Source organism: Coregonus clupeaformis, chromosome 7 (assembly GCF_020615455.1).
Source record: "Coregonus clupeaformis isolate EN_2021a chromosome 7, ASM2061545v1, whole genome shotgun sequence".
Taxonomy (NCBI): Eukaryota; Metazoa; Chordata; class Actinopteri; order Salmoniformes; family Salmonidae; genus Coregonus; species Coregonus clupeaformis.
In genome coordinates this window covers 16,310,372-16,329,777 of record NC_059198.1, presented here as the reverse complement: position 1 = coordinate 16,329,777, position 19,406 = coordinate 16,310,372, and the positions used below count along the sequence as shown (strand labels likewise).

The window sequence follows — 19,406 nt, the reverse complement described above, 5'->3', positions numbered from 1 at the left end:
AGCTAATTACATAGTAAGTTCCCAATTGAGGCGGGGTATGTGATTCAAACCTAGTTCATAATGTACAGTGATTTGCATTGTGGCCTATGGAATGGGTGTAGTAAAAGGCCAGCAACACTCCGTATTATTCAGTGCCCCATGAAATAACACCAAATATAGATTATACAGACCCTACTTAGTACTCCCAACCCTACTTTTACATAGGCGCAAAGAATAGTTTTTATTCACAATATTGTCAACAACCAGTCTGAACATTGTATTTTTCAATAGTGGTCTTAAAATAATGTTTAAAATAATGTTAAAGAACATATTACATTTTTTCCCCATAAATTCCTTGTTGCATTTGCTTACAAGCACAATAAAAAATCGACAATGATCAAAATATACTATATTTTGATAAATTGGTCAACTTCAGATGTTTTGAAATGCGGGCTTTTATTTTGAAGGTTTCCTCATTAACATAGAAAGTGACGTCATCGTTAGTGTTGCTAGCAGAATAGTCGTTAGTAGTTCAGTGACAGCAAGCCGGCCCGAAAGTAGTGTGACTGTCACCAAGGTAAGAAAGCCATACACCGAAGAATAAGCGATGGACTCATTAAAATATATTGTCCTGACCCGCTTAGCATTTTTAGCTATTTTTCTGAAATGGAGTTGGCGCGAAAAATAGAAAGTTGAGTTGCACAACGCGAGCTAGCCTAGCCAGCTAACCACGTTGCTGCTAGCGCGACTCTCTCAGTCAGGAGCGAGCTAGCTAGATATGCTAACTTTTGATTGCAATTTCACATAAAGTTTCATTTGTCTGATATTCACCGTAGCCGATTAGTTAGCTAGATTCGCCAGCTACCACGTCATAAGCAACCTTATAGCTTGCTGCGCTAATGCAACCGGGCTAGGCCGTGCCAACCTCAGTGCGTTTTTTGACGTCAACTGCGACATAGCGGATTAAACTCAACTCCACGATTTACGATGGAGTTGTACAGCGACTAGTGGGCGGACTGAAGCTCCACGTCACTTAAAATGCCATCGTTTTTTGTAATTGCGACTTGTCACTAGTTACCACAGCCACAAAGTCAAATGTAACTATATTGTAAAAAATCATGAAAACTAGCTTTTTGGTATTATTAATAAAAGGTTAGCAGTGTGGTTAGAATCAGATTCAAGAATATACATTTTAGAAATAGGCGGGGTTTAGCCATAATTATGACTTTGTGGCTGTGGTAACTAGTGACGACCGTACTTGCGGGCTATTCTTTGGGTGCTGAAATCAGTAGTAAAAAAAAAAAAAAAACATTTTATGTGACGTCAGAGCTCCAGTCCGCCCACACTAGTCGCTTCTCAACTCCATCGTAAATCCTGGAGTTGAGTTTAGTCAGCTACTGCAACATGGAGGGTGAGCATAGGGAAGGTTTCACAAGACAAGATGGAGGAGAGCCTTGTCTCTGATCAGGGATTGCATTTATTTTGGGAGATTGTAAAATATGACCTTTTCATTCAAGACAGGAGAAACCTATTGTTTAGTTAATTTTTCCGCAACTTGTTTCTATAACTTTCTAGCAAGTCGATCTAGTTTACAGAGCAGCTAGCTAGCTAAGAGCTAGGCTATACTGTAGCTAGTGACCTCCACCAAATAATTATAATTAAAACGAACGCCATTACCATCACAATAAACTAAAACGGTAGGCAACAGTCAAGTATAATTGGCTTAGCAGCCAATGTGTATTAACATACACTCACTTATAGGAATGGGTAATTGTTTACAAGTTGCTAGCTATTCCATAAACCCATCGTCGAAAACCACATCTTTTCATCTTCTTCAGTGGTTTGGTAACATCCTCTTCTTCAACGTACTCTGGCCGGACTGAAGAAGACGCAGAGTTTGGATAAATTCAAACGGAGTGGTTATGGTTAATGTGAAAGTGAATGAAATACGTCACAATGTAAACAAGGCATAATTCAAGCGGCAGTGCATGCCTCTTCTGCACAATGGTCCTGTAAATAGAATGCTCTGGTCCATGTCTCCTTCTAAATCTAGCTAAAGGAATTCTAATTTCAAGGTCATGTCAACACATTGCTGCTATTTTTCTTGTCATTCACTAGTGTCCACAGCTAAGTACTCGGCAGTCCATTTTTGTTGCTCTCTTCTTGTTTTGGATGCTGGTGTCCGGGGTTCAGGACGAGCAATGCCGTCAGATCTTGCAAAGAAGAAGGCAGCGAAGAAGAAGGAAGCTGCGAAGGCCCGCCAGGCGCGTACCAAGAAAACGGATGAGTTTAATGGGGAGAACGACCAGCCAGAGAGCCAGGAGAATGGAGCAGACATCAATGGTGAGAGGAGTGAAAATGCACTGAAGTTATCAATAATCAGTATTGGATTATTATGTCCACTGGTTGGTTGAATAGAAGTTATTCTAAACTTGTGACATATTCCCAGCAGGGAAAGTATCTTTCAGCACTATTCCAATGGCTTCCATTAACCACGGTGTCTGACAGCTTTAACCCGCACGCTAACACTCTACTTGGGCTTAATATAGTCAACCAGACTATTGTGATTGACAGGGGTGGCTAGCCTGACCAAGGAGCTGGATGAGTTTGAGCTGAAGAAGCTGGATGCACGGGCGGTGACGGGGGTGCTGGCGTCCCACCCCAACAGCACCGACGTGCACATTGCCAGCCTGTCGCTCACCTTCCACGGTCAGGAGCTGCTGACCGACACCAGCCTAGAGCTCAACTCGGGACGGCGCTACGGCCTCCTCGGCCTCAACGGCACAGGTAGGTAGTACCACCATAAGTCGTCACATAGGGGCGTGGCCCTACGCCAGGGGCCACAACCTCAATGATTTTCACTGACCCATTTCTCATTTGTAGAGGGTCTGCACTCAAACAAAATACATTTTCTAAGTTATTTTTTATTTAGAGGCAACAAGAGTTAGGCCATCATCTGTGTGTGATAGTGTTTTTTCCACTGTCTTATTTTCTTTAGTGTGACCTGACACTCACTGACACATTTCTCTCTGTTTTTATTAAGTGTCATTTGATCACCATTTGCATGTTACCATTGCATCGTAATAGATCTTTAATGTGGATGTGTGCATTGTATTTGAGAGCCGCTGCTAACGTATGGCGTTTCCCTTTGGCAGGAAAGTCCATGTTGTTATCAGCCATCGGCCACCGCGAGATCCCCATCCCCGAGCACATAGACATCTACCACCTGACCAGGGAGATGGCCCCTAGTGACAAGACGGCCCTGCAGTGTGTGATGGAGGTGGACGAGGAGAGGATCCAGCTGGAGAAGGAGGCAGAGCGGCTGGCAGCCGAGGACTGTGAGTGAAACACATACTGTATCTATTTGACAAAGCACCACCACCTTATAGTTTCATTTAATTTATGAAAGGTAACTGGGGCATGGTTTGAAACCACCTAGTTGTATTCTCCCGGAAACAACCAGCTGCACAATAGTTATCTATTCATATATAATATAATATAATATGCCATTTAGCAGACGCTTTTATCCAAAGCGACTTAGTCATGTGCGCATACATTTTTACGAATGGGTGGTCCCGGGGATCGAACCCACTACCCTGGCGTTACAAGCGCCATGCTCTACCAAATGAGCTACAGAGGACCACATATACAATGTAGCTGAAACAGTTTCCCCCATCATCCCTCTGTAGCTGAGTGTGAGAAGCTGATGGAGCTGTACGAGCGCCTGGAAGAGCTGGATGCAGACAAGGCGGAGGTGCGGGCCTCCAGGATCCTCCACGGCCTAGGCTTCAGCGCCGCCATGCAGCAGAAGAAGCTCAAGGACTTCAGCGGAGGCTGGAGGATGCGTGTGGCTCTGGCTAGGTGGGAAATCTAACGTGATGCTTTAAGATGAATGCACTGTACTGCAAGTTGAGTTGGTTGCTACGCCTTCTCAACATCCCCTAACCAGTTGACAGTGTTGGTTTTGTCGGTGATGATATTCTGGCTCCCTCTACTGAACGCTGTGAGGATACTGCCATCGTTACCCAATTTATTACTGAGATAGAGCCAACACACCAAAAATAAAGTGTTTGTTTCAGAGTCAATGCAAGTGTTAGGAACCAGTGTCAGATTGTTATTGAACATAGTAGACGGGTTTCATTACTGGTTGCAGATGCCTGGACATGATGACCTAGTTATCAGTTTATTACCCAGTCAGATCTCAGATTACCTTTACATTGCAATAATATGAGTAGAATATGTCTGTAACAAATGGTTTTCTTTTCACTCTTCATCCTCCTAGAGCTCTGTTCATCAAGCCCTTCATGTTGCTGCTGGACGAGCCCACCAATCACCTTGACCTGGATGCCTGTGTATGGCTGGAGGAGGAGCTCGCATCGTGAGTGTGCCTCTTCATCTATCAATGTCAATCAGTTTAGTAGTCATGTGCATTTGAGATGTGCTGAATGTCCCGATCCCTTGTCAGGTTCAAGCGAATCCTTGTGCTCATCTCTCACTCTCAAGACTTCCTGAACGGAGTTTGCACCAACATCATCCACCTGCACCAGAAGAAGCTCAAGTACTACACGGTAATAACACAGCAGCGAGCTCACTCACCCCCTGTTCAACAGACGTGATCAATTCACTTTTGCCACACTATTATTTAGCAGTTTATCTAAGGGCAATCAGTCACTAGCTTGGTGGAACCAGCCGGTTTGCTCCTTTCACCATTGTTTTAGTTGATTGATTAGTTGATAGATTTTATTTGGCAATTTAAAATACATAAACATGTTACACCTGGCGACAGATACACATACATTGAAGTGAAAAAGAATGGTGAATGCAGCGATCATGCTTGTTCCATCAGGCTATTGAGTCACCCCTTAGAAGGCAACCATGTATATTGTGCAGTAGAGCAGGGTTTCTCAAACCCCGTCCTGCGGCCCCCCCTGGGTGCAAGTTTAGTTTTTTGTCCTAGCACTACACAGCTGATTCAAATAACCGACTCATAATCAAGCTTTGATTATTTTAATCAACTGTGTAGTGCTAGGGCAAAAACCAAAACGTGCACCCGGGGGGGCCCCAGGACCAGTGGAGGCCCTGAGGGGAGGACGGCTCATAATAATGGCTGGAACGGCGCAAATGGAATGGTAACAAATACACATGGTTTCCAGGTTTTTGATACCATTCCACCTATTCCGCTCCAGACATTACCACAAGTCCGGCCTCCCCAATTAAGGTGCCAACCAGTTTGAGAAACCCTACACTAGAGTGTCCTGGACAGACACAGCCAACTGTGATCTCATCACACCTTATAAGGGAGGTGAAGGGGGTCGTGGGGTTATGGCCTGTTTCTAATTATGCATGCGAGACAGTGTGTCCGTTGGCTTCACCGAATGGTGTGGGATGACCATACAAATTCTACTTTTCAAAGGGTAACTATGACCAGTACGTGAAGACCAGGGAGGAGCTAGAAGAGAACCAGATGAAACGCTTCAACTGGGAGCAGGACCAGATCTCACACATGAAGGTAGACGGCGCTACATTGTGGCGGTGCAGAGTACTGCTACCCCACATGGCAATATTATTCCCCTGTACTGTTAAAGTATGATAGCCTAAGTGCCAGTCTGTTTGTGCTATCCTCAACACCATCTCTCTACCCGCTGTGTAGAATTACATTGCCAGGTTTGGTCATGGCTCGGCCAAGCTGGCACGACAGGCCCAGAGCAAAGAGAAGACGCTGCAGAAGATGGTGGCCTCAGGGCTGACTGAACGTGTGTTGGATGACAAGGCAAGAGGCTCACTGAAACATTTGTGGTTTGTGTGGATGCAATATATTATGTACTGAACTGAATCACATCCATTGCATCTTTCTAAAGCCATTCATGGTTTACTCTTGAACAAAGAAGTGTATACTCTTAGAAATAAATAATAGGTTATTCACGCTATGGCTAATTTGAGTGTTGCAGTGGTGGTAATCATATCTCTCTCTCCCTCTCATAGACACTGTCATTTTATTTTCCTTCCTGTGGAAAGATCCCCCCTCCTGTTATCATGGTTCAGAATGTTAGCTTCAAATACAGTGACAACCAGGTCAGTATGTAGCAATGAGCAGGTTTTTATTGGAGTCTGAGAGCTCATTTCTTATGTTCTGTCCTCATTCACTAATCTGCCTATTCCTCCTCCAGCCACACATATACAAGAACCTGGAGTTTGGCATTGACCTGGACACGCGAGTGGCTCTGGTGGGGCCCAATGGAGCAGGGAAGTCTACACTCCTCAAACTCCTTATGGGAGAGGTAGGTGGTGCCATTTCAGTTAAGTCTTGTTTTAACATCTAGTAATGACAGTATGGCATATACCGTAATACACCTCTCTTTCTTTGTCTCTTCAGCTCCTCCCCACTGACGGCATGATCAGGAAACATTCTCACGTGAAGATTGGCCGATATCACCAGGTAGGAGAAAATACGTAGTAACATGACACATTGCCTGGTGGTTCCCAAAGACGGCCATCCCATGCCAGTCGCTGGGTTTTGATTGACAGGCATAAATAAACTCTGCGATTTGATGCATGGATGCTTCAACTCTCCGTAGCCTCCATAGCCCGGTTGCAGAGACATAAACCTGCCTGAGCCTAACATGCTGACTAGACCGGGCACGCGTGTGCGTCCGCGTGTACCATCGCGCGCATGTTGATTTTGTCCATCCACATCAGACGCGATCAGGACCAAAACAAACTCTGAACCAACTATACTGAACAAAAATATAAACACAACATGTAAAGTGTTGGTCCCATTTTTCATGAGCAGAAATGTTCCATACGCACAAAAATCTTATTTCTCTCAAATGTTGTGCACAAATGTGTTTACATCCCTGTTAGTGAGCATTTCTCCTTTGCCAAGATATGCCACACCTGTCAGGTCGATGGATTATCAAGAAGCTGATTAAACACCATGATCATTACACAGGTGCACCTTGTGCTGGGGACAATAAAAGGCCACTCTAAAATGTGCAGTTTTGTCACACAACGCCACAGATGTCTGACGTTTTGAGGGAGCGTGCAGTTGGCATGCAGACTGCAGGAATGTCCACCACAGCTGTTGCCAGAGAATTTCATGTTAATTTCTCTACCATATGCCGCCTCCGTCGTTTTAGAGAATTTGGCAGTACGTCCAACCGGTCTCACAACCGCAGACCACATGTAACCACGCCAGCCCAGGACCTCCACATCCGGCGTCTTCACCTGCGGGATCGTCTGAGGAGTATTTCTGTCTGTAGTAAAGCGCTTTTGTGGGGAAAAACTCATTCTGATTGGCTGGGCCTGGCTCCCCAGTGGGTGGGCCTATGCCCTCCTAGACCACCCATGGCTGCACCCCTGCCCAATCATGTGAAATCCATAGATTAGGGCTTAATTTATTTATTTTAATTGACTGATTTCCTTCTATGAACTGTAACTCGGTAAAATCTTGCATTTATATTTGTGTTCAGTATATATTAATTTGGGGACAGAAAACATTAACATGAAACATTCATGGACATTTAGCTAGCTAGCTTGCTGTTGCTAGCTAATTTGTCCTGGGATATTAACATTTGGTTATTTTACCTGTAATGCACAAGGTCCTTTTTTTCTGGATCTTCAAATAATTTTGACCCATTTTGAGTCACACAAAATCGTGTGTTCTCTTCTCCAACAATTAATCCACAGATAAAAGGGGAAACCTAGTTCGTTTCTAGTAATCTCTCCTCCTTCAGCCTTCTTATTATTCTATGGACTTTACATGGCGGTTGGCAACCAATTTTGACTGGAGCGTGGACCTCAGTTCATCTTTCAATCACCCACGTGGGTATATGCTCCTAAAAACCAATGAGGAGATGAGAGAGGCGGGACTTGCAGGGCGTCAAGCGTCAAAAATAGATCCAAGTTCTATTTTAGTGCCTGGGTACACAGATGCTTGTTCGTTGACGCGCATGAGCAGTTTGGATGAAATGATTGAGTAACATGTATGTGTACATTTATTTTGCATCGCTCACGCACGCAACGCGGGCGGTGTAGTCAGCATGTAAGGGTGCCGACACGCTGGGATTTTGTGTCCGAAAATTTGGGATTGAGTCAATGGTTTTTCAATGGGAGTTATCGTTGTCGGATGACAGACAACAGAGATGATTGTCCTTCTAAAATCTCACAATATGTCCGCCTTTTTACATACGAAGCTTGTTCGAAAATACTTGACTTTAACTTTTTATGGACCAAAAACGGACAATTGATCCATTTCAAGTGCGTTCATGCGTCTGTCTGACCGCAGCCGCTTGTTAAAGTGCATCTGAATGTATCTAATATACCTGTATGGTGTCATCTATCTGCAGCATCTGACAGAGCAGCTGGAGCTGGACCTGTCTCCTCTGGAGTACATGATGAAGTGCTACCCAGAGATCAAGGAGAAGGAGGAGATGAGGAAGATCATCGGCCGCTACGGCCTCACAGGAAAACAACAGGTGAGACCGCAGAGCTCGGTCTGGGCCCAGGATCCACTGGAGAAGCATTGACAATCAGATTGTTCACCTGGTATAGAAACGCTGTTTGAAGTGACTTTGGCATGATTGTTGTCATCGTCATTGATAGTACAGGAATAGTGACTTTAAACTTTTCCCATGTTTGTTGGAATACCTGTTCCTGTCAAACATCTTTTAATCCTCCACAATCATTGTAGTGTTAACCTGTGGTGTATACTGGTGGGTACTTGATGGTGGAATTTGATTGATCTTCCTCCTGGAATAAAAAATTAATAAAAAACTTAACATAAGCACTTGCACTCCTTCATGTTCATGGTCCTTACTCTGTCCTCTCCCGTAGGTGAGTCCGATCAGGAACCTGTCGGACGGCCAGAAGTGTCGGGTGTGTTTCGCCTGGCTGGCCTGGCAGAACCCCCACATGCTCTTCCTGGATGAACCCACCAATCACCTGGACATCGAGACCATCGACGCCCTGGCTGACGCCATCAACGACTACGAGGGCGGCATGATGCTGGTCAGCCACGACTTCAGACTCATCCAGCAGGTACCACCATTCTATCCTCCCTGACCGGTCCCTCATCTATACCTCACATCACATAGCCCAATGTGCAACAAAGTCAGACTTAGACCCTGCCAGGTAGTTACAACATGGATAATCTCTCGTGGACAGACGCATGTAACACAGGATGGTATCGTAGCATTTGTCAACAGACTGTGTGATGTGACGACGTGATCATTTGTACAAATCACGATTTTGCAGGTGTGCACATCTTTTGAATTTCAGAAAGGGAGGAGACATTTTGCCCATGCTTTGGCTGAGAGATTCCATTTAGGGGGGTGGAGACTTGGCTAGTCTCGTTAGTATCTTTTCTCATACATCTTCCCCCAGAACCTAATCGAGCACCTGGGTTTCCGAGATTACAATAGGGATAGAATTAGAGAGAAAGGGAACATGTTTTCAATTGAGGTTTGTTCATTGCCAATGCTGTGACGCCAACATTATTATATATTTTTTCAGGTGGCTCAGGAGATCTGGGTGTGTGAGAAGCAAACCATCACAAAATGGAACAGAGACATCCTGGCATACAAGGAACACTTGAAATCGAAGATTGACAAGCAAGCGCATGACATCTAGAGCCCCTGCAATCTGAGTCACTAAACCTCTAAGTGCTTGTGTGGTGGAACAGTAGTCCTCAATGCCCCGGGGTGAAGTTTCTTCTAGGTAAAGATCTAGGATCAGCTTCCCTCCCCAAATCCTAACCAGTAGTGGGGAAAATGCAAAACTGACCCAAAGTCAGCCTCTAAGGGCAACTTCACCCTAAACCCACCCGCCTCCAGCTCAGGCTGCACTCTGATTGGCTGAAGCATCTCAAAGTGCATAATGGAACGCGTTCCATATTGCAGCCATCATCATAGAAAAAGTTATATTTTTTCCAAATACGTTTAACAACATAGCCAAAAATGAATGCAGCAGCTTGAAGGTCATTTGTGCAAAAGAGCATTAATGATGTATTATTTTTATTTAACGTATTGCAATAATGGTTTGTCTGAATAAATGACTGAATTGACAATTGAATACTTACCGTCTCATATTTTGGGGTCTTTGAACAAATACAACATATTCCAAAATGCAGCTTTTAATTCTGCATTTTCCTTTGACAATGTAGGGAATACAGTGCACTTATCCAAAACATTTACATTTTGTGAAAATAAACTGTATTTTACATCTGTGAAACATAACATGAGAAGCAAAACTATATTCATTATGAATGGAGTTGCTTTGGATTCCTGCTGTTGAACCCAACCACTCAATATGTAACCCAAATCATGGCCCACTATTTGCTGTGAGAAGTCAACCTCTCCATAACCACTAACAACGCTTAGCTTTCCAGTTGCTGGCTAATGAAATGTTAGAACCTGCCTTGGCTTCAATCACCCCCAAAATGTAGTTTTTGGACAATACAGGAAGTAAGTAGAACTGGAGTTAAATGCTGGACATGGAACATCATCATAGCCCTCTTTAGTAGCAGTTCACATGGTACCTCAGTAGCATTAACTGATTCATTAGAGAATTCAGGCAGAAAAAATCTGGGTGAAAAACATGCTTTGATATATAAAGGTTATATCCCTGATCTATTCCTAATCATAGTTCCCTTGCTTTATGTAGATTGGTTATCATGCATACTATACCTCTGCCAGGCCCAGGGGGATCTACACTCTGGAGTGAAGTTTCCCTTAGGTACAGATCTAGGATCAGCTTTCCCTTCCCCAATCCTAAACTGAACCATTAGTGGGGGAAATGCAAAACTGACCCAAGATAAGCGTTTAGGGACAACTAAACCCTACACCGGGATCTACATAGCACACTTATCTGAGACATCATCGTAATAACTTTAATGGGGGTTGTGATTAACTACAGGGAGCAGGGATCCCATCTAGACCTTTAGAGGCTCTCGTTTTAGAAGCACAAGAAGGCACCCTTCTAAGGTTTCAACAGCAATTACAGTGGACTTGTGATTGAGCGATTAGTGCCACTAGCCACTGTTGAAGCAGTGCAGTTAGAGCTAGGTTTCTCTTCACCCAGACTATGCTGAGCCTGTCAGCTGGATGCATAAACATGGGTCTGATACCACGAGCGCAGCGGAAGCTACTAGCTAGCTGACCCAAGCCTCATCAGAAAGGGCTGGGTCACTACTCATCCCTCTACTGATTGTCACCGTCGTCGGAGACCTGGTCAGGGGGGATGGCTCGCGGGTTGCTGGCCCGGATGCTGGTGATGTGGGGACAGGAGGCGATCAGGTTGGAGATGCCCGACAGGGTCACGCCCGAGCCGTCCAGATTCACCTGGCTCAGACGCATGCGCTTCAGGAACTTCAGTCCTGAGGGAAACGGACACAAAAAAAAGGTATATTAGGTTTTCACCTCTAAATACTAGGATTCAATGGGAGTGTTGGAGGATAATGAGTGGGACCTATAGATATGTATTAGAGAGCTTACAGCATTTGGAAAGTATTCAGACCCCTTCACTTTTCCCACATTTTGTTACGTTACAGCCTTATTCTAAAATGGATTAAATAAATACAAATCCTCAATCTACAAACAATACCCCATAATGACAAAACAAAAACAGGTTTTTAGAAATGTTAGCAAATGTATTACAAATAAAAAACAGATACCTTATTTACATAAGTATTCAGACCCTTTGCTATGAGACTCGAAATTGAGCTCAGGTGCATCCTGTTTCCATTGATCATCCTTGAGATGTTTCTTCAACTTGATTGGAGTCCACCTGTGGTAAATTCAATTGATTGGACATGATTTGGAAAGGCACACACCTGTATGTATATATATATATATATATATATATATATATAAGGTCCCATAGTTGACAGTGCATGTCAGAGCAAAAACCAAGCCATGAGGTCGAAGGAATTGTCCATAGAGCTACGAGACAGGATTGTGTCGAGACACAAATCTGGGGAAGGGTCCCAAAACATTTCTGCAGCATTGAATGTCTCCAAGAACCCAGTGGCCTCCATCATTCTTAAATAGAAGAAGTTTAGAACCACCAAGACTCTTCCTCGAGCTGGCCGCCCGGCCAAACTGAGCAATCGGGGGAGAAGGGCCTTGGTCAGGGAGGTGACCAAGAACCCGATGGTCACTCTGACAGAGCTCCAGAGTTCCTCTGTTTAGATGGGAGAACATTTCAGAAGGACAACCATCTCTGCATCACTCCATCAATCAGGCCTTTATGGTAGAGTGGCCAGACGGAAGTGACTCCTCAGTAAAAAAGCACATGACAGCCCGCTTGGAGTTTGCCAAAAGGCACTTAAAGGACCATGAGAAACAAGATTGAACTCTTTGACCTGAATGCCAAGCATCACGTCTCGAGGAAACCAGGCAGCGCTCATCACCTGGCCAATACCATCCCTACGGTGAAGCATGGTGGTGGCAGCATCATGCTGTGGGGATGTTTATCAGCGGCAGGGACTGAGAGACTAGTCAGGATCGAGGGAAAGATGTTTTTTTTTACCTTTATTTAACCAGGTAAGCCAGTTGAGAACAAGTTCTCATTTACAACTGCGACCTGGCCAAGATAAAGCAAAGCAGTGCGATAAAAACAACAACACAGAGTTACATATGGGGTAAAAAAACATAAAGTCAGAAAAATACAACAGAAAATATATATACAGTGTGTGCAAATGTAGCAAGTTATGGAGGTAAGGCAATAAATAGGCTATAGTGCAAAATAATTACAATTAGTATTAACACTGGAATGATAGATGTGCAAGAGATGATGTGCAAATAGAGATACTGGGGTGCAAAAGAGCAAAATAAATAACAATATAGGGATGAGGTAGTTGGGTGGGCTAATTTCAGATGGGCTGTGTACAGGTGCAGTGATCGGTAAGGTGCTCTGACAACTGATGCTTAAAGTTAGTGAGGGAGATAAGAGTCTCCAGCTTCAGAGATTTTTGCAATTCGTTCCAGTCATTGGCAGCAGAGAACTGGAAGGAATGGCGGCCAAAGGAGGTGTTGGCTTTGGGGATGACCAAGATGAAGGGTGCAAAAGTACAGAGAGATCCTTGATGAAAACCTGCTCCAGAGAGGTCAGGACCTCAGACTGGGGCGAAGGTTCACCTTCCAACAGGACAACGACCCTAATCACACAGCCAAGACAACGCAGGAGTGGCTTCGGGACAAGTCTCTGAATGTACTTAAGTGGCCCAGCCAGAGCCTGTACTTGAACCCGATCTAACATCTCTGGAGAGACCTGAAAATAGCTGTGCAGCGACGCTCCCCATCCAATCTGACAGAGCTGGAGAGGATCTGCAGAGAAGAATGGGAGAAACTCTCCAAATACAGGTGTGCCAAGCGTGTAGCGTCATACCCAAGAAGACTTGAGGCTGCAATCGCTGCCAAAGGTGTTTCAACAAAGTACAGAGTAAAGGGTCTGAATACTTAAATGTGATATCTGTTTTTTATTTGTTATAAATTTGCAAAAGTTTCTAAAAATCTGTTTTTGCTTTTTCATTATTGTGTGTAGATTGATGAGGGGATGTTTTTTTTGTTTTGTTTTTTTTACATTTTAGAATAAGGCTGTAATGTAACAAAATGTGTAAAAAGTGAAGGGGTCTGAATACTTTCCGAATGCACTGTATATCCTATCTTTGCAATGACCGTCCAGTTGACTATTTTGGGCCCTTTATTCAACTGTATGATGGGATCTTACCGTGGTCAGTGATGCGTGTACGGCTGAGGTTGAGCTTGAACAGCTGAACACAGTGGACCAGACCTCTCCGCACGACCGTGTCGCCCACCTGAGTACTGGCCAAACTTAATACCTGGAACATAAAGACACAACATCAATGCTACCACTGCTAATAATAGTATGCGGCTTCAACACAGTTTTATAACGGAGCTCTGTTAGCACCATTGCTGCTCTATAACTTATTTGCAGAGTTCTATCCACTGACACAATAGTTGTCTATGGGTTTACATGCATGCTCCGTACCTGCAGGTGTGGCAGACAGGTGACGAGGGCGGCCACTCCTCGGCTGGTGACGGCCGTGCGGTCCAGACACAGCTCCAGGAGCTCCTGCAGACTGCGCAGGGAGGGCAGCCCCACGTCCGTCACCTGGGTGTTACTGAGAGACAGCCTCTTCAGCCTGGAGACAGGGACATTTCTATCAGGGTCGTATTTATTAGTGCTCACCGTAGCAAAATGTTTTGCAACAGAAAACAAAAATAAGCATTTCTTATTGGACAGGTAGTTCAGGTAGTCCCTCTTGTGTTTCAGTCCGTTTTCTTCTGTTTGGTCCCTAATGAATACGGCCCAGCATTTCTTCATTCACACAAAGTCAACACTAGAGGACGCTGGTGAATCAACTAGAGCAGTGATCACCAATTCTAGTCCTTGTAAGCAATAGTGTGCAGATTTTTGTTCCAGCTCACCACTAACACAACCAGTTAGCCTAAATGATTAGTTGAAATCACTGTATAACTCCCCAGGACCAAAGTTGGTGACCACTGAGTGCCAGTCTATCATGACACGTATCTATATTGACACCAGGAGATGATAAAACATGTTATGAGAGAGTGAGCTAACCTGGTCATGGTGGCCAGCTGGGTGACCCCCTGGTCGGTGATGTATGTGTAGTCAGTCAGGTCCAGCTCGGACAGCAGGGACAGTCTGGAGAGGAAGGCCAGGCCAGCGTCCGTCACCAAGTGGCGTCCAGGCAGGGTAAGCTGGGTCAGCCTGAGACCTGCGAGGAACGAGCGAAAAAATATATAGTACTTTAGGAAATACATTTAACTATATACTGTGAGTCATACACAACATTCACATCTGCAGTAATCTTCCCCTCTAATCATTAAGTCAATCAAACAGCAGTACTGCAGACATTGAGGCCCTGATTTGAATACTCCTGCTGTTCACAGTCTCTCTCTCTGTTCACAGTCTCTCTCTGTTCACAGTCTCTCTCTGTTCAGTCTCTCTCTCTCTCCCTCTCTCTCTAATACTCCTGCTGTACACACACTCAGTCACACACATACCATGTGCAGCTCACCTGAGATGATCTGGAGGACGTTGTTGCCGTCAGCAACGGAGATGCCCGCCAGGCTGAGGGCAGAGAGGGTGGAGTGGGTGGCCAGGTGCTCCAGAGAGCCCTCTCTCACCCCTGTGCCGTCCAGGTAGAGGGTCTGCAGGCTGGAAAGCTCAGCCAGGGCCGACACGTCACTCACCTGACATACGAGGGAGGATGAGGTGGTCAGGGGTCAAAGCAGACCCTACGCACTTCTGGCTCAGTGCAAGGATATTGTGGTTGGGTGTGTTGTAGTGTTTGTGTGTGCGTGCATGCGCAAGAGTGATAGAGCTACCTTAGTGTGTTTGATGCTGAGCAGTCGTAGCTGTGGCACACAGGTGGGCAGCGCTGCCAGGGTGGCCTCTGTGACAGAGGTCTGGTTCAGACTAAGCTGGGTGAGTGACGAGGGAGCAGACTGCAGGTACAGCACCATCCCTACATCGCTTACTTTGGTCTGGTCCAGTGACAGGAAAGACAGGCTCTTCAATCCTTTAAGACACAAAGGGTGCGGAGTGAGATTGTTTTATCTTTGTCCTCCTTTCAAGTTGGTGAAAGGGTTGACACATTTATTCATAATTATGAATTCAATCATTTTTATCAAGTTGAAACGCCACCCATGCCATATTATGCTCCGAGTGTATATATATACTTTTTAACCTTTAATCAGTTTAAAAGGCTTTGACCTAGTGTTCTTGCAAGAAGTCATAGCAGGCTACTTGGTTATTAGGGGGTCTTACATAATTTCAGCTTTACAAAGTTATCTCTTTCTTTCTCAAGGTCTCCTGACCTATATTCACAAGACTGCTTACCAAACTGCTTACCAAGCATTAAAAACCCAATTCATCCACAGGTGTTCCATGCTGTAGCCAGGGTCGAATGTATTACTGCATACCATAGTAAAATCTTTTGCAACAGAAAACCAAAACAAACGTTTCTTATTGGACAAGTTCAGGTATAGACCCTTCCTGTTTCAGTCAGTTTTCTTTTGTTTGGTGCCTAGTGAATACAACCCAGAGAAGAGCCTCACCTGTGATGTGCTGCAGACAGGAGTCTGTTAGCTTGCTACATGAGGCCAGGTTCAGGTGCTGCAGTTTCAGTAGGCTGCACAGCACAGAGAGGCCTGCGTCTGGACAATGGGAAAACAAACCGAGAGCAACCATCAGTATCATAGCCACAATGCTGCAAAGATAACCGGTCACATGCTTAAAGTGATAGCTCACCAATGCATCTGTATTCCTTTATTTTTTTAAAACTTTATTTCTTAACTTGACATTCAAATGGCACTAATAATAGTGTTGCCATAGGGCTCTGGTCAAAAGTAGTGCATTTTATATGGAATAGGGTGCCATTTGGGACGCATACTCAGTGAGTACCAATGCTGTCAAGGTAAAGGTATACCTGTGATGAGAGGAGAGTTGACCAGGCTCAGGTGCTTCAGTGCAGTGAAGGCCCGTAGCTGCCGGAGCAGCTCGTTGGTGGAGTACGGGTAGCAGTTGAGGACAAACTTCTGCATCGGGCAGCCGAAAAAGAGCTCCAGGGTGCGCGGGCGAAGGAGCCTCTCGCGGGACATGTGACTGAGCAGGAGCTCGGCCAGCTCGGGGGTCAGACACGACAGACTGCTGCTGTACTGCATGCTGGGAGCTGAGAGAGGAGGAACGAAGGAGAGAAAGAAGTTGGGCTTGGTGAAAACGCATTTTCTATGCAGCTTTCCAGACATTAATATTTTCTGTGATCTTGAATTTTTACACAATTCCAATAAACCACAACCAATATCATTGTATGTACAATTCTGAACATTTCTGAGATGGTTGGGAAACAGTCGTTTGGCTAGGTCGTTGTCTTGGCAAGAAGTGAGGCCCCTTCAACAATTTGTTGAATGCAAATAACAGTGTTGGACATTAAAGTTGTTCTCTGACCTGTCATGAGGTTGACTGTGGCCCGGGTGGCCATGACACAGAGGGAGGGGACGCTGGGCGTCCTGAAGGGTTTCTTGGGGGGGGATGGGTGACCCTGGGTGGCCTGGGGGTCGTCCTGGGCAGCTCTCTGGAGGCGCTCTACTGCAGCCTGGCCCGCTGCCCCCGGCACCACACGACCTGCAGCCTCCTCTGGCTCCACTGCTGGGTCCTCTGCCACCCCCTCCCTGGGAGAAACAACCACGTTTGTATGACATCTAGTCAACTGATTAAACATAAGAAAAGCTTCCAGATTCTCCACCCTTGTGCACACTTCCCGCCATGGATTTAACAAAGGTGGAAACTTACTCCAAGCCAATGCTTACACCAATCCAATGCTTACACCAATCCAATGCTTACACCAATCCAATACTTTAAATCCATGACAGAGAGTGTGCAAGTGCACACTCTGGCTATAATGTGGAGAACTCTGCTGCATTCAAAACTCATGTATTTACAGAGCAAGATTAGGTCTTGAGACCCTCCTCAGGCTGCATGCCAGCAAGGCTACATGCCAAGTCTGAAGTGTGCATGCCAACACATCCAGTCACCTCTTATGGTTGACCTTCAGCACACTGTCACACTTCTACACGTTCAACCAAAGTTTATAATAAGGCGTTGCAGTGCTGATCAGAGCTCAACATTGAAAAACAATCCACTTTCTAAAGACCTATTTCTACCTATTACATTTCAATGACACTTGAATAATCCTACATATTTTTTAGATCATGGACAGTATCAAATGTTAAATTACATTTAAATTACGTTACAAAAAAAGACATTGCTTTAAAGTGGAGGGCACAGCATGGCCATGATATAGGCTAAGTTTAGGCTGGGCACTCACCTAAGTCTGTTGCCCTGTTCTGGCCAGTGGTGTCTGGGCTCCAGCCCTCCACGCAGCCGGTTCTCTGGGAAGAAGGGTAATCGGGGCATACCTGCTGGGGTTAACCATAGGTCAGGCCTTTAGGATACTCAATTTGAATCTGTATTAATTCTAAAAGCCATATATCTTGAATTACACTACATGACCAAAAATGTGTGGACACCTGCTCGTCAAACATCTCATTCCAAAATCACGGGTATTAATATGGAGTTGGTCCCCCCGTTGCTGCTATAACAGCCTCCACTCTTCTGGGAAGGCTTTCCACTAGATGTTGGAACATTGCTGTGGGGACTTGCTTCCATTCAGCCACAAGAGCATTAGTCAGGTTAGGCACTGATGTTGGGTGATCAGGCCTGGCTCGCAGTCGGCGTTCCAATTTATCCCAAAGGTGTTCAGTTGAGGTCAGGGCTCTGTGAAGGCCAGTCAAGTTCTTCCACACCGATCTCGACAAACCATTTCTGTATGGACCTCGCTTTGTGCACGGGGCATTGTCATGCTGAAACAGGAAAGGGCCTTCCCCAAACCTTTGCCACAAAGTTGGAAGCACAGAATCGTCTAGCGTTAAGATTTCCCTTCACTGGAACTAAGAGGCCTAGCCCGAACCATGAAAAACAGCCTCAGACCATTATTCCTCCTCCACCAAACTTTTCAGCACTCGGCGGTCCCGTTCTGTGACCTCGTGTGGCCTACCACCTCGCGGCTGAGCTGTTGCTGCTCCTAGAGGTTTCCACTTCACAATAACAGCACTTGCCACGTTGAAAGTCACTGAGCTCTTCAATACAGGCATTTTACTGCCTATGTGTGTCTATGGAGATTGCATGGTTGTGTGCTCGATTTTATACACCTGTCAGCAACGGATGTGGCTGAAATAGCCGAATCCACAAATTTGAAGGGGTGTCCACATACTTTTGTATATACAGTGTATTTCAGACAAATATCAAAGCTATTTAACAATCTGAATGCCTGTCTCTGAGACATATCACATGCCTCTCATCAACATCTTCTCTCTAATCACAATGTTAATCTTCTTCAGCTTTAGCTTCCTCTGTGGCTGTAAAAAGAATCCCCGGCAATGAGCTTCACACTAAGTGTAGCACACAGATTACTGTCTGTACCTCAGAGCTTGAATACTCAGAAAGACTGAGTTATTTTGGCACGAGTGCAGTGCGAACTTGCATAAGTGGGAAAGTCGGGCGCATTCACCTGCTATTTCCCAATAAAAGCAGCTTTCTCACGGCGAGTGAGGAGATATCAAACATCATTACTGGCCCAGTTTGCTCACTATCCGGACCTGTTACGGATACAGGTATCCTGTGTTTTTGTGTGTTTCTCTCCTTCTGCCCTAATCACAGGTGTCCTGTATGTTCCTGATTGGTGGTCGTTGAGGTGTCTGCTGATTGGACCAATCAGTGAACATTCCTGTGAATAGCACCACCTGTTATTCGTTTGTTCAATCACACATCCCATTTTATAAAAACCAGACTTGTGTTTGTTGAGAGAGAGAGACTTTTTGCCA

The 19,406-nt window shown here is 45.1% G+C and overlaps 2 protein-coding genes and 2 non-coding genes across 6 annotated transcripts in view; 3 read left to right on the top strand and 1 right to left on the bottom strand.

Moving 5' to 3' along the window:
• Positions 1 to 472: 472 nt before the first annotated feature.
• LOC121569910 (ATP-binding cassette sub-family F member 2) lies at positions 473 to 10,047 on the top strand. 2 transcript variants are annotated; one of them, XM_041881240.2, is made up of 15 exons: positions 473 to 556; positions 2,173 to 2,322; positions 2,554 to 2,766; positions 3,135 to 3,317; positions 3,669 to 3,840; positions 4,262 to 4,357; positions 4,445 to 4,547; positions 5,393 to 5,488; positions 5,630 to 5,749; positions 5,962 to 6,051; positions 6,147 to 6,257; positions 6,353 to 6,415; positions 8,325 to 8,453; positions 8,812 to 9,015; positions 9,490 to 10,047. In XM_041881240.2, the coding sequence occupies exons 2-15, from the start codon at positions 2,181 to 2,183 to the stop codon at positions 9,604 to 9,606; spliced, it is 1,839 nt and encodes a 612-aa protein (XP_041737174.1). In that variant the 5' UTR covers positions 473 to 556; positions 2,173 to 2,180; the 3' UTR covers positions 9,607 to 10,047. The 2 variants fall into 2 exon arrangements, with proteins under 2 accessions (XP_041737174.1, XP_041737173.1); XM_041881239.2 differs by having other exon boundaries at positions 518 to 556; positions 2,158 to 2,322.
• LOC121570856 lies at positions 3,943 to 4,025 on the top strand. The gene has a single exon (XR_006001594.1). It is a non-coding gene; the product is annotated as a small nucleolar RNA SNORD100 (small nucleolar RNA).
• Positions 6,448 to 6,582, top strand: LOC121570857. Its single transcript, XR_006001595.2, has one exon. It is a non-coding gene; the product is annotated as a small nucleolar RNA SNORA84 (small nucleolar RNA).
• Positions 9,954 to 19,406, bottom strand: part of LOC121569909 — a 33,638-nt gene continuing 24,185 nt past the window's right edge. Inside the window, exons 8-17 of one of the 2 annotated variants that reach the window (XM_041881237.2) lie at positions 17,852 to 17,945; positions 16,972 to 17,195; positions 16,454 to 16,696; positions 16,083 to 16,181; positions 15,351 to 15,544; positions 15,041 to 15,215; positions 14,581 to 14,737; positions 13,987 to 14,140; positions 13,705 to 13,816; positions 9,954 to 11,350 (exon numbers count right to left, since the gene is read on the bottom strand). In XM_041881237.2, the coding sequence (XP_041737171.2) occupies positions 11,175 to 11,350; positions 13,705 to 13,816; positions 13,987 to 14,140; positions 14,581 to 14,737; positions 15,041 to 15,215; positions 15,351 to 15,544; positions 16,083 to 16,181; positions 16,454 to 16,696; positions 16,972 to 17,195; positions 17,852 to 17,945 (1,628 nt within the window). In that variant the 3' untranslated portion in view covers positions 9,954 to 11,174. The remainder of the gene's footprint in view (positions 11,351 to 13,704; positions 13,817 to 13,986; positions 14,141 to 14,580; positions 14,738 to 15,040; positions 15,216 to 15,350; positions 15,545 to 16,082; positions 16,182 to 16,453; positions 16,697 to 16,971; positions 17,196 to 17,851; positions 17,946 to 19,406) is intronic. The other variant, XM_041881238.2, reaches the window with a different exon arrangement.

Excerpts from the sequence above, each read along its gene's own strand:
- LOC121569910 (XM_041881240.2), top strand. The coding sequence starts at position 2,181 with ATGCCGTCAGATCTTGCAAAGAAGAAGGCAGCGAAGAAGAAGGAAGCT. Across the intron at positions 2,323-2,553 it reads GAATGGAGCAGACATCAATG|GGGTGGCTAGCCTGACCAAG; the intron begins GTGAGAGGAGTG and ends TGTGATTGACAG. Across the intron at positions 4,548-5,392 it reads AGAAGCTCAAGTACTACACG|GGTAACTATGACCAGTACGT; the intron begins GTAATAACACAG and ends TACTTTTCAAAG.